At 44.7% G+C, this 13,693-nt stretch overlaps 1 protein-coding gene across 1 annotated transcript; it reads left to right on the top strand.

Annotated features, from left to right (window-relative positions):
• Window positions 1–428: 428 nt before the first annotated feature.
• On the top strand, window positions 429–10,337 carry F9 (coagulation factor IX; the record flags this gene model as incomplete). Its single annotated transcript, XM_026653075.2, has 3 exons — window positions 429–653; window positions 5,381–5,498; window positions 9,745–10,337. Coding segments are annotated over 3 exons (888 nt in total), but the record flags the coding sequence as incomplete, so codon positions are not given.
• Window positions 10,338–13,693: the final 3,356 nt, after the last annotated feature.

Consider the following 13,693-nt stretch of genomic DNA (forward strand, 5'->3'; position numbering starts at 1 on the left):
CAAGTAGACCCCTTGGGTCAATGGAACTATTCTGATGCTTAAAGTTAGGCATATGCCAGTACCATGCTGAATAAAGGCCTGAGTTAATCACATCCCCATGTGCACATATATACAGGGCTTTTTTTCCATTTTAAAGTCCCTCAAAATTGATTTCTAAAACCTGGTAAAACTTTGTGCTTGCACTACCAAGGAGCTCCTATTTCTGACCTTTGGATGGAGTTTATTGTTGTGTTTATTTGACTATGAGAGCTACTTACATCACCATAAATTAATTCAAACAAACATGAACCACTTAAATCAGCCCACTCCCCTGGAGCTCCTTCATCATCCTGCCGATGAGATGCGTGAAACATTTAGCTCCAGTTTTGCCACTTTGTTTGTAATAACACTTAATATGATGCATGGCCAGCTGAAGTGCTACCTTATGAATCTGCATTCTTCTCACAGTGCCGTTTCCATGTGGGAGGATTACAGCTCCTGAAGCCAAAAGCAAGAACACCCGAGCCATAAACACCTTTGACAAGTGGTACTACAATTCTACCGATGATCACGACGAAGCAACAGACAATACCACACAAATCACACCCATCATTAAGCAAGTTACACGAGTCGTTGGTGGAGTGGAAAGCGGGAAAGGTGAAGTTCCTTGGCAGGTACTGGATGTTTGATTCCTGTTTGTTATCCTGCTAAACTTGATTGCTCTCATGTCATTTTGTACACAGCAGAATTTCTTCTATATGCTCTTTGAAGCCAGTGTCTCACACTTCAAATCTCAGAGTCTTTTGGCCCATGTACATTATCTATGCTGTAGCAACATACTTTGCCCAGTTCAGGGCCACACTGGGAACTTGCTAGGAGACAGAGTGACTGCATCTTTGTCCAAATGGGACAATCAAGCCAATTTTGGCTGCTGGCAGAATAATACATGAGCGCGCCAAGCAGGGCCGGCTCTAGCTTTTTTGCTGCCCCAAGCACCAAAAAAAAGCGCCGCCCCCTCCGAGCCCCCCCCCCCCGTGCCGCCGGACCCCCCCCCCCCCGCGGAATGCCGCGCCACGCTCCCCCCGCTGCCCCTTACCAGGTGCCGCCCCAAGCATGTGCTTGGGTGCCTGGTGCCTGGAGCCGGCCCTGGCGCAAAGCACTTCACTGCAAGCAGCCAAAGGGGAAGACTTCTCCAATCAAACAAAACTTATGGGGACATGTTGACATTTTGGGGCACAACTTCACAATGAAGAAGAGACAGAGCCATGTTTTAAAACTTCAGACTAAACTGTGGGCCGCTTTTCATGATATTGTCACTGAATGAATCAGAATTTACAATTTAAGGTTCTGATCCTGCAGTCTGAGCCACAAGGGCAGACCCCTGCACCCAGGCGGAAACCCACTGACTTGAGGGGGCTCCAGAAGGATCTGCCAACACTTGCAAGATTGGGTCTTAGATTTGGGTCCGAGACCTTCATTTTGCCTGGCGAGTGCTATGCACACATATGGCATCATATAAATATGCTCTTTACTCACCCTCTCTTACCATGGAACACCTATATGAGAACACAGATTGGGCCAGATCCTCAGTGAGTGTAAGTCAGTGCACTTCCACTGGCTTCAATGAAGCTATGATAATTAACATCAACAGATAAACTGGTCCTATATATATTTGAAGGAGTCTCATCTGCTTATTCCTCACCAGAAGTCACAAACAGATATTGTGACTGTGACAGGTTGGATCACAGAAACCCCCTGGGGGCTGCCAACTGATGTGCCAAGACTACTTCTGCCCCTGCTTTCCCTGCCAGCTTGGGACTCCAGCACCTTGTCTTGTTGAGCCACACGCCCGTCTGCTCCAACCCAGACCAAGGGTCTGAACCACATGCCCCAAAGCTGCAGACTTAACTGAAAGCCACTTAAGAAGTGTTCTTGTCTTTAACACTCAGATGCCCAACTCCCAATGGGGTCCAAACCCCAAATAAATCCGTTTTACCCTGTAGAAAGCGTATGCAGGGTAAACTCATAAATTGTTCACCCTCTATAACATTGAGAGAGAGTGATGCACAGCTGTTTGCCCCCCCCCCCAGGTATTAATACATACTCTGGGTTAATTAATAAGTAAAAAGTGATTTTATTAAATACAGAAAGTAAGATGTAAGTGGTTCCAAGTAAACTGAATACAGATAAAATCTCACCCTCAAAGATGTTTCAATAACTTTCTTTCACAGACTGGATGCCTTCCTAGTCTGAGCACAATCCTTTCCCTGGTACAGCCCTTGTTCCAGCTCAGGTGGTAGGTAGGGGATTTCTCATGATGGCCGCCCAATTTGTTCTGTTCCACCCACTTATATATCTTTTGCATAAGGCGGGAATCCTTTGTCCCTCTGGGTTCCCACCCTCCTTCTCAATGGAAAAACACCAGGTTAAAGATGGATTCCAGTTCAGGTGACATGATCACATGTCACTTTTTAGACCCCAAGCCTTCATTCCTCCCAGCCTGACTCACAGGAAGGCCTGCCTGCCAACAGAGCCATCCACAGTCAATTGTCCTGGTTGATGGGAGCCATCAAGATTCCAAACCACCATTAATGGCCCACACTTTGCATAATTACAATAGGCCTTCAGAGTTATATTTCATAGTTCTAGTTTCAGATACAAGAGTGATACATTTATACAAATAGGATGACCACACTCAGTAGATTATAAGCTTTGTAATGATACCTTACAAGAGACCTTTTGCATGAAGCATATTTTAGTTCCATTATATTCACACTCATCAGAATACTTTCATAAAATCATATAGACTGCAACATCACAGTGACATCACAACCATCTCATCCAAACCAACAGGGATGTAATAAAACAGAAATATTGTGACGTCTGGACCAGGGAAATGCAAATAAAACTCCACCCACCAACTGCTGTGTAAACAGTTGTAAAAACAAGGAGCAACAGAAGAGAGGTGCAGAAGAAACTGTTACTAAATGGAACCTTTTTCAAAGACTTCCACGGTTATCCTGGCTTTGATGAGGTTGATGCATCCAGCGATGGCTGAGAGAGCTAAACAGTGAAATAATAAAATCAGTATGAGGTACAAACTTTGATATCTTGAGCCCCAGCACCGCCGGTATCAATTGCAAGACCAATGACTAGATGCTGCAGAAAACGGGATATAAAATCTTCACTCAGACAGATCAAGTGGAGGTATTTTAATCCTGTCTCAAACAGAGGAAGAATGACATTCTTAAGAAGGTGTTTCTAGGAGGCCAGGGAGCGAAAAAGAGAGCTCAGTAAGAGGCAGAGACAGCTTTGCTGAAGAACCCGAGAAGTGAAGGGGGTTTAAGTTAGAAGGTTAGCAGCAGGCAGAAGTGACCCTTTGCCTTACCTCTTAAGGATGACAGCAAAACAATTGTGTTGATGTGAGCATAGATGGTCACAAACAAGCTGACACTAGGCTCTTCATTGGAATCCAAAATTGACAGATGTCAGGGCCATTTAGGTGCAATCAAGGGAAAAAAACAGACCCATCGTCTCCAGGAATGACCAAGCTTGCAGTCTTGCTCTGACTACCAGCCCAGAGATGCTCAAAGCCCTACATTCTCCAGCTCCATATGTTGCACGGTGATGATACACCACTACACAATGATTCATCTCAGTGACATAAAATCATACACAGGAGACACCACGGTAGGATACACCTTTAAAAAGAGTAAGGGGGAAACCACACAGGACTGGAAAAACCCCTTCAAATTCTGATGCTTATCCAACTCTAGAGAGGCCTTTACCAAGCCATGCGACTCTTCTGCCACCCTAAACATGGGTGCCTCCCCGTTCCCAGTTTTTATCACCATCACATGGGGAAGTAGCTAGTAGACCTGCTACCCTGGAAGAGTTGGCAATGGTCAGAAGGTCTGCTACCTCCTGTAATGTGTTTCTGAGTAGTCCGGTACTCCATTTGGGTTCTTTACAAGCTATCTCCCCCTTCTGTGTCCCCATTCCATTTACTCCTTGGGGCATTCTTCCCCACCCTCTCAAGTGTGGAGTTGCCTTCTGGATCCACCTATTTTTCTCCCCCTTTGTCTCTCTCCTCCACCTCTTCCCTCCTCCCCCTCCCCCACCACCCCAAGCTTTCTCTGGTCAATATTCTCTTCTCTCCAACACCTTCAGACGTTTCTGTGTGGAGTTCTTGTTGAGGGATGGTTTCTAAAGAGTGAGCGAATCACTCCGTGCAGGAAGATAGCCGGAGAGCACAAGAAAGGCGGCGCTCCTGGCAGCTGAAGGAGAAGCCTCTCTAGTGGCTGCAATGGATAACTTCGGGCAGAAAACCCCACACCTGGGCTGGTCTACTTGAGACAGACAAGGACACAGGGAAAAGGTAGCCCAGAACAACTAACAACATGCACCACTACACCAGCTCTGGGCAAGAATTTATGGTGCTGTAACTTCCGTCATGGACTGGCACAAACAGCCTGATTAATGTTGGAGAAGGCCTCTAACGTCACTTGAAATCTAAGACATTGCTAATGGACATGGGCCCAAGACACAGAATTCAGACCTTCATCTAAACTGTCTCAGATCTTGGGGACAGTTGGATCTGGAGATTAGTTTGGGTCACATCTCAAATCAGTAGCAAATAATTTTAATTGTAGAGCAGATCCTGTTCGGTGCAAACCTCTTGTAGTATGTAGGCTTCTTTCTCTTAGTCATAAGTATTGATCTCTCATGCTTAAAATTCTGCTTCTCGGGGCTAAAGAGGCAGCAGGTACACTTTCAGAAGGAAACTGATCTCTAGTAGCGATCGTGTGGTATTTAAGGAACAACATGGTTGGGAAATCCCTCTTCTAAATTAATTGTGCCCAATAAGTTTGCATATTTAATTTGAAATGAAGTTTTGGAATGTAAAACATGTAGGCCTGTGTCCCCTGGCTACCACTGGCGCAGCACCTAGCTGCCTTAAGATAGCAGAGGAGCTGGTCCCTTGCCACTGTTCTCACTGGTGGCCAACATAACCTGTTCAGGAGTCTGTCTGGAATGACTGTGAGGGGAGTTGAACTTCACGTTGTGTTAGATTGGTTTCCCCTTGTCATGACCTAGCCAGAGGAGGGATGGGAGATGGTATTTAGCCATTGGTAAGGTTGTCCTGTGAAATGTGGTCAAACCAGCAGGACGGGACAGGAATACCTCAAGAGGGGAGGAAGGATGCTCAGGAACTCCTCAGAAATTGTCTTTGAGCATGAGGGAAAGTGGGTGGTTGCTTTCACAGTGTCAATTTTGCATGTACCATTTAGCAGTGGCTGTTCCTCACCCTTTGTCCGCTCCCTTAATATACCTATGATGTTTGATTTCTCTTCATTACTGGTTTGTGTGGGACGCAAGGCTTGGATTTCTTTCTCTGTAGGTTCATTTGCAGAATAGTAATGGAGTAGGATTCTGCGGAGGGTCTATTGTCAATGAAAAATGGATCGTAACAGCAGCGCACTGCATTGAGCCTGGCGCACAGATTACTGTCGTGGCAGGTAAGCAAAAGGAAGTCTGAATGCATTAGTGGATATTCAGTTAGGCATGCTAAATAAAATTGGCGCTATCCAGTTTATGAACATGTTTATCATGGCAAAGCTTCCCCTAGACCTGTGACTGGCATCCATATTCCAGCAGGGTTTGTTTGTTAGGTTGATGGGACAACATGTTTTTTGGCAGGAAGGGAAGAAGAGTTGTGTTACAGTCTCATAGCCACATTATCCCACTCCAGCTGTACGTACAAACTGTATTAGAACATGGATGCCTCTGTCCAGGCCAGACAACTGTGCCATGGTACAGCTAGAGTTGTAATGTAACAGGCTTTAAGGTGTCCACTGACTATAGAAAACAAAGATGTAGGGCCAGGTCCTTAGCTAGTATAAATTGGCTTAGCTCCATTAAAGTCAACTGACTTCAATGGAGCTATAGCAGTTTACGCCAACTGAAAATCTGGCCCATAGTAAATTAGAAGAGTAAGCTCAGGTGGCTTTAGTGTTGTCTCCAGGATCATGGCTCCCAACAACCAGGGCCTAAAAGGGAGGAGTTTTTGGGTCTCACTTTAGTGAAACAAAAAGCCATAAAACCACCACTCAGAATATGACAAGTCTCCCCTCAGAAGCCTTAGCTGACACAAAACATGAAATACCTGACAAATAGAGCCCTGCGTGGATACAAAATCTGTATGCACGTCTCATCCACACAAATGCTTTGCGGATATCCGCGTTTGTGGCTATAAAGCGGATGGGACTAATACAGGACTATCGGTGGCAGTGTGCCGCACAGCTCCAAATGCATTGACCAACTAGAGTCTTGCCGGCGGCTAAAAACTGCATTTCTGCTTCCATGGTTGTCAGGCCTTAAACTTTCATAAAAATAACTGTTCATTGGCCAAACGTCGCACAGATCTGAAAGTTAATTGAGGGCTCAATGATCCAAATGATCCTGCAGCAGAAGCAGAAATGGATCCTGTAAAGACTGAAATTCTGTAGAAAGTAGAAATTATGGACTGAAGTAGAGAACTGAACTTGTATGTGAGGAACTGTGAGGTGTAGACAGGCCAAAACTGACACATCCACAAAATGACTTCATTGCATCTTTACCAATGCTATTTCCCCCCTCAACCCGCTGTCCCGGTCCCTGCCAGCTACTCAGCTTTTATTGATTGCCTATGGGAAACCTCAAGAGAATTCAGCGCAGGGCCCCATAACTAAGGCAAGGGATTTGGCAAGGGTAAAAAGGTGATGGTTCACAAGTCAGTTTCCTCAAGTTGTTTATGAAGTGTCTATTTCATATTATAACTGCTGAGCACATGGGACACAAATCTAGTTAGTAGCAGCCGCCAATAACAACAGATTCAATTGAAACGTGCAACACACCCAGACTAAAAGTTAGGTGATCTGGGTATATTTATAATTGTCACTGAATTTGGACCAACTCAGACATTAAGAGTGGGATTGTCAAAAAGGCTTAAGACAAAAAGCCCCTGGGACTGATTTCAGCAGAGCTCCATGCCAGTACAGGCTGCACCTGCACAGAATCAGGGTCTGCAGAAGGTTGAGTACCACATTTTCTACCATTTACTTTCAACCAGTTTTGCCTCCCTGAAAGTTCACAAGGGTGATAGAGCGTATCTGTTAAACTGTGAATACACAACTTCTGCTCTTCATACAGCGGAAACAGTTTCACGTTTGAAGGGCCCATTTTTTGCTTGGAAATGGGTCTGTTTCTGGGTTTGCATTTTCTTGCAAGTTCATCCAGTTCTAATTTCATCACAAATGTTTCACACCCCTCCGACTGGGATAGAGGATGATTGTTCAGGAGCACAGCTGGGTTTTACTGGAGTGGATTTTATTGACAGGTACCAAGTAAAGAGGGAAAAAAATCTGGGGTTGCAGGTTTTCACAGTGACTTGATGTTTTCACATCAAGCACCTTGCACTTTCCCCTCCATCCATGCCAAAAACCTAGCTTTAAATATAGCACAATAGCGCCCCCCTTGAAATATTTAGCAAACAAAAATAAAGGCGTTAAAATTACCCCCCACATAGGGCATATATTCAGGCTGTCCCGCAACAATTATGCAGCAATATCAATAAGAAAAAACAATAGGAAAAAAACCCCCTCAAAGTCTCCCCCATATGTGTCTTATTTTTACAGCTTAGTAATGTCATCTGAAAAGACATCCCTACTCCCTCATTTATATCTCATATCCTAATGCACTGAAAACACCCCCCCCCACACACACACACAATGAGGGTGGCTCAGAAACAGTGTAATGAGCAAAGCTGCCAGTCAGACAATACCATTAACAAGAACACAGAGAGCTAACTGATGGTCTGACTTCAGGCTCTCTCGTGGCACGTTCAGCAGCAAGCCAATAAACTGTTAAAAGCAGAAGCACTGCGAATACAACAGACAGAACAGCTCAGATTCTAGAGACTGCAGCAAAGCTCGTAGGAAGATTGAGGCAGAGGCTAAACGTTCCCGACCCACTTTGGGCCACAGAAAAGAGAAGTGGGTGGCTTGTGACAAGCTATTGAGCAGGTCTCAGGATTCCCCTCCATCCCACCCTAGTTACCTGCAGATTTAGGATGTTGGTCACAGTAGGGGGGGAAGTGATTTTGCTTCTGGTTTCCTTGCAGAGCTACTTAGCAAGCTGCCTGAGCAGGTCGACTTTCCTTTGGGAAGGAAAGGACTTCTCTGATAAATCTTAATGCGGTGCAGCCTCGAAACACCTGAAGTCTTGACAAATTCCCCCTTTTTTGTCTAGAAAAACCTTTTAAGGAAGGGATAAGCCTGCCAAAAAATCAGCTGCAATAGCCCTAAACAGCAAACTGCCTGCAGTTGATTTTTATCCTCAGCAGAGGAAAGTGTAGGAAGCTGGGGGAGGGGGATCTGCAGGCGCTGGGAAAGACGGGCTTTGGAACAGAGACTTTGCATCTACTTGCTTTGTAGGGCCTAATATTCCAGTTGCTGGCAACAACTACCTGCATCTAACTCTATGGGGGGCGCGGTCCTTCTGGCAAAGATACAGAATGGCTGCTGGTTGCTGTGGGTCTGGAGTATTGTTTGCTAATAAGGGGTCTGTTTTAAAATATATTCTTGGTTCGGGAGACTTTGTAATATCCAAGGACAACGCTCCTCCTTACAACTCTGCAAAGAATCGCCAAACTTCTGTTATCCCAACCACTACAAAACTTTGATCACCACCCCCTATTTCCCAACCGAACATTTTGGCTATGAGGCCAGGGTTACCCCCAACTGGTTTGGGGGGTTTTTTGTGTGTGTTTTTTAACACAGTACTATTGGATCTTTAGCTGGGCGGCCACCGTCTCTGGTCTGATACATCATTCAACGTGGTCAGCTAAACTTGATGTATGTGTAACCCACTGGTGCGTGTGTGTTGCAGGTTCCACAAAGGATATGAGTTGTTAGAGCCCTCAGCTATAGAGCATTATCTCAGACCATAGCAGCTCATTGCAGTCCCTGGTCTGTCACCTCAAGAGAGTGGTCATCGCATCAGGCACCTCTAGAGCTAAAAGTATGAGCTGCTGCAGCTTGAAGAAAAGAGCCAAGGCTCTGGATTTGAGGACTGTACCAATTCATCGCCTCCCGGGATCAGCACAGAAGGGAGCCTATAGCACACACTCATCAATGGGTTACTTTTGCACCATAAGGGACTTAACTCATAACCTGCTCTGCAGCACGGGACTCTCTCACATAGCATAAGGAAACTACTTACGAGCTATCACTGGTATTTGGTTTCCTACTCCTTGTAGGGCAGACACTAGGGGATCTGATCCTGCTTCCAGTGAAGTCACTTTCAAAAGGGGGCAGGATCAGACCCTAGATGAGGAGATCATCACACACTTTGGCCTCAGTTCTGCAGTTGGCAAGTTTTTGCCAACCTCTCCCTTTGCAGGATTAGGGCCTTAGTGAGATCTGTTAATAGACTGCAGTGACACAAACACATAGCAACAAATAGATTATACAGTAACACGCACAGTGAACCTTGTCTCATCCAACAGATGGCAGAACTAGTATCGCCTCATAGTGCAGTGCACTATCGCCACTGGGTCTGAGCCAATTCCCAGGGTGGGATTTGAACTTATGACATTTTGGTTCCCAGCTGAGCCTTAGTGACACTAAAAGTATCAGTTGTATGTGTAGTTACTAACCCTGATAGTGTATTTAGTCACCCACAGGTTGCTTGTAATTGTAAAAAGCACCACGTTTATTTCACCAGGGGAACACAACACGGAAGTCAATGACGGTACCGAGCAATATCGCCAAGTGGTGAACATCTTTCCTCATCCCACCTATAATGCCAGCCAAAAGAAGTACCATAATGACATAGCACTGCTAGTGCTTGGGACCCCGCTAGAGTTCAACAGCTACGTCACCCCCATTTGCATCGCCAGCAAGGAATTCACCAACAGCCTCGTCAAACATGGAACTGGCACCGTGAGTGGCTGGGGGAGCCAGCTGTTCCGGGGAAGGGTGGCCACAGTCCTACAGGTTCTGAAAGTCCCATTCGTTGACCGTGCAACGTGCATGAGAAGCAGCAGGTTTTCTATCTTACAGAATATGTTCTGTGCGGGTTACCATTCAGAGGCTAAAGATACGTGTGAAGGGGACAGCGGGGGCCCTCATACCACAGAAATAGAAGGTACCTGGTTTCTAACTGGAATAACCAGCTGGGGGGAAGAGTGTGCAAAGGACGGCAAATATGGTATCTACACCAAAGTATCAGAGTACGTCAGATGGATAAAAGATAGAACAAGAGGTTAATCAACATAGAACTAAACCTTTCTATTGCTTTTCTGTGGAATGCCTGATTAGATGATGTTGGCAAGTTTAAAAAAAACGTAATTTGTCTTAAAATGTTGCATTTTAATAAACAATTTTAATAGAATCATTTTTTTCTCTTTGAAGATAAATATTTAAACAGGGAGTTGAGAGTACATGTGGTTAAGAAGGAAAAAAATGCATTCATTGTAAATAGCCAAATTCTACCCTCATTCATGAGCATGCCACTACCTTCGAAGTCACTGAGTGTCGCGTGTTTGTAGCAGAGGAGATTTATTAACGTGTAACACTGGTTCTCATGATGTAAAATAACCTGAAAGCACAGACCTATTAAACTCACGTGAAAGTAGCTGCAGGATTTGTGATACTGATTTCTGCCGAGACTTGATTCAAGGTTATGAAAAGATAATTGTTTAGCATCTATCTCCATAACTTAACGTTCATTGTATTATTCAGAGTTAATTAAAACTAGCGACCAGATCCTCTGCTACTGTAAACTGATGTCACTCCATTAACTTCAATGAACCCATGCACATTTATTTATACCATGGGAAGAACTGGCCTGATATTTTTAAAGCTCATACCCATAAATGATAGAACAAGGAGGATTGTAAGTATTTGAGAATAGATGTCATTCCAATGGGAAAGCAAGTGATCTGGACTTTGTATTCAATGGGATTTTAACCCTAAAAACATTTTAATTCACTAAGGCCCAGGTTCTCAGAGGTATTTAGGCACCTAACGCCTATTGAAAACAATGGGAGTTAGGTGCCTCTGAGGATTTGGGCTTTACTGCCTGATCTACTGCCCACTAGTAGGAGTCCTCTAGTTATTCCAGGGGGCAGTGGATTAGGTCTATATGGTCTGTTGCTGTTCCTGTTAAAATGAACGATAGCTTTGCCACTCGAATAAATCAGGCTCTTGCACAATACACTCAATCTATTCATGCAACATAAACACCTTTGTCCAGTCTCGTGTCATATCCCTTTGATCTTCCCCTGACTCACGGCACTTACATTATTAAGACATTATTGTGCTTTGGGCATCACTGGTTAATTCTAACCCTAAAAGCATTAATAGATAAACCTGATGATGGAATACCTAAGAGGGCTAAAAATATTGTCCTTCAGACTCTGACATTTTGAAGCATCGTACGCTCAGCCATAAGAAGAGAAAGTGAAAATTTGGGTAACAATTTACCAAGTTCCACCTACTTTTGTAGCCTCCAGATTCACCTCCTCATTGCTATCGGAATATCCTTAGCTACTTAACTGGAAAAAGCAGACAAATGCTGCCGAGTCACTGGCTGTTAGAATAAAACAAAGCCTTGTGTTGAGCAAGTCCTTGTCTAATAAAGTAATGCACATTCTAAGTGTGGGATTCAATTTTTGCTGGAAGTATTAGTTGCTTATGGTTACAGGAACTAAATACAACTCTATCATTAGGGCTGAAATCTTTGGTGTGGCAGCACATTTCAGTTGTAGCAAAACCATCCCCTACAGAACTCGCACTGAGTTGAGATGTGGGATGAATGCATCCAGAGGTTTTGCATCGTTTTCTTGGTAGTTTAGATATCTAAACTAATACTTGATTCAGCGAAAGGGCTCTACTGCACGCTCAGAGAGGACAGGGCTTAAGTCGTAACAGTAGCAAAACCATTCCATGGTGGGTGGTACATTGGTGGATGCAACCTACTGCTCCTATCTTTGTGTTGCTTTGGGCTACAGGACCCACCAACCCCCATGTTATTTGTACGTCAACTGGCCACCTTCCTGACCTGCTCACCTCAGCTCCACGGTGTCCCTTCACAGCTCTCTTCTCCCTGGACAGCGGAAATGGCCGTAGCTTTCCTGGGTCCTGTAGAAGGCCTCATGAGTCCATCCAGGGTGCCCCCTTCCCATAGGAGGCAGAGAGAGATTTGCTTTAGGAACTGATGGAGCTAAACTAAACAGAGCCTTCTGAGACCTCTACAGAGGTGTAGCAAATTTTGATCTGATTCACTTGGTTAATTGCGTATTTGTTTATCTATGCACTTGTATTTCCCAAATTCAAGGGAAATGAAATAAATATAGTTGAGGGGAAGTTTAAAGAAGATCATCACTAACTCCTGTCTCCTTGTTTCCACTGAAAAACAGTGATTTCTATAAAATTCCATAGGCTGTGCTGTCACTCCTACGGGACGGTGATCGGCACATGTTGGTGACGTACAAGCTTTGTCACACAGCTCTACTTTGGGCGTTGGCCAAAGCATGTCAGAAAATGCTTGCCCAAGGAATACTCCTTGATTTGCATGACCATCCGCCATCCCGGCTTCCTTCCCTCACGAAGGCAGAATATTAGCGGGGGAGGGGACCCACGGTCAATAAGACTTCTTTATGTCCACTGTATCACTTGGACGCTTATGGCTCGTGCACATTTCACAAGGTCTCTGCCGCAGGCTGTCTAGTGAAGAGCCTTGGGAAAGCATCATGTGTTACTCCCCCAATACAGTAATCCCACAGCAATCCTGGCATGGCATGGATCAAAGGGCACATTCAGGGGATGCTGAATAACTTGCTAACTGGCTTCTCCCCTCCCCCTTCAGCAGTGTTCAAAAGGGAGCTTGACTGCCACCTTCTTGTCACTTACAGCAGCATGACACAGCTATGCTGGAGCGGATGAAACAAATGAATACTTCATATGGGGTAACCATAGCTCCACGCTATGGCAGAAAGCAAAATATTGCCTCCAGCTATTCTTTAAATGCAGCTGCTGTATTTCTCTAAACTGAGCTAATTTTAGCCTCGTTTCTGAAAAGCACCAGTCACTGTAATTTTGGCCGGCTGTATCTATGAAATGCTGCAAACATCAGTGGCGTTATATGCAAATGAGCTACTAATAGACACTAAGTATCAGGGGGTAGCCGTGTTCGTCTGTACCCACAAAAACAACAAGGAGTCCGGTGGCACCTTAAAGACTAACAGATTTATTTGGGCATAAGCTTTCGTGGGAAAAGTTGCATCTGAAGACGTGAGATTTTTTACCCACGAAAGCTTATGCCCAAATAAATCTGTTAGTCTTTAAGGTGCCACCGGACTCCTTGTTGTTTTAATAGACACTAGTTCGGGCCAGATATGAGCCCCAATTCAGGGAAGCACTAACCACATGCTTAACTTAAACATGTGCTTAATTCCATTGAAGTCAATAGGAATCAAGTATATGCTCCAGTGTTTTTCTGAATCAGGGGTATCCATACTGCAGGCAAGGGCTATCCAAGCTTCCCCAAACAACTCTTCCAAAAATTCTTCCACTCTGAACTGCAATACCTTTACTATTCCAGTCCTAGGACCCTCTTGGCTAAGTTTCAGATGTGCCAAATTGTCTGGTAGTTTTGTGATACAGATCAA

The sequence above is a fragment of the Terrapene carolina genome, unplaced genomic scaffold (assembly GCF_002925995.2).
Source record: "Terrapene carolina triunguis isolate 2854851 unplaced genomic scaffold, T_m_triunguis-2.0 Scaffold131, whole genome shotgun sequence".
Lineage (NCBI taxonomy): Eukaryota > Metazoa > Chordata > Testudines > Emydidae > Terrapene > Terrapene triunguis.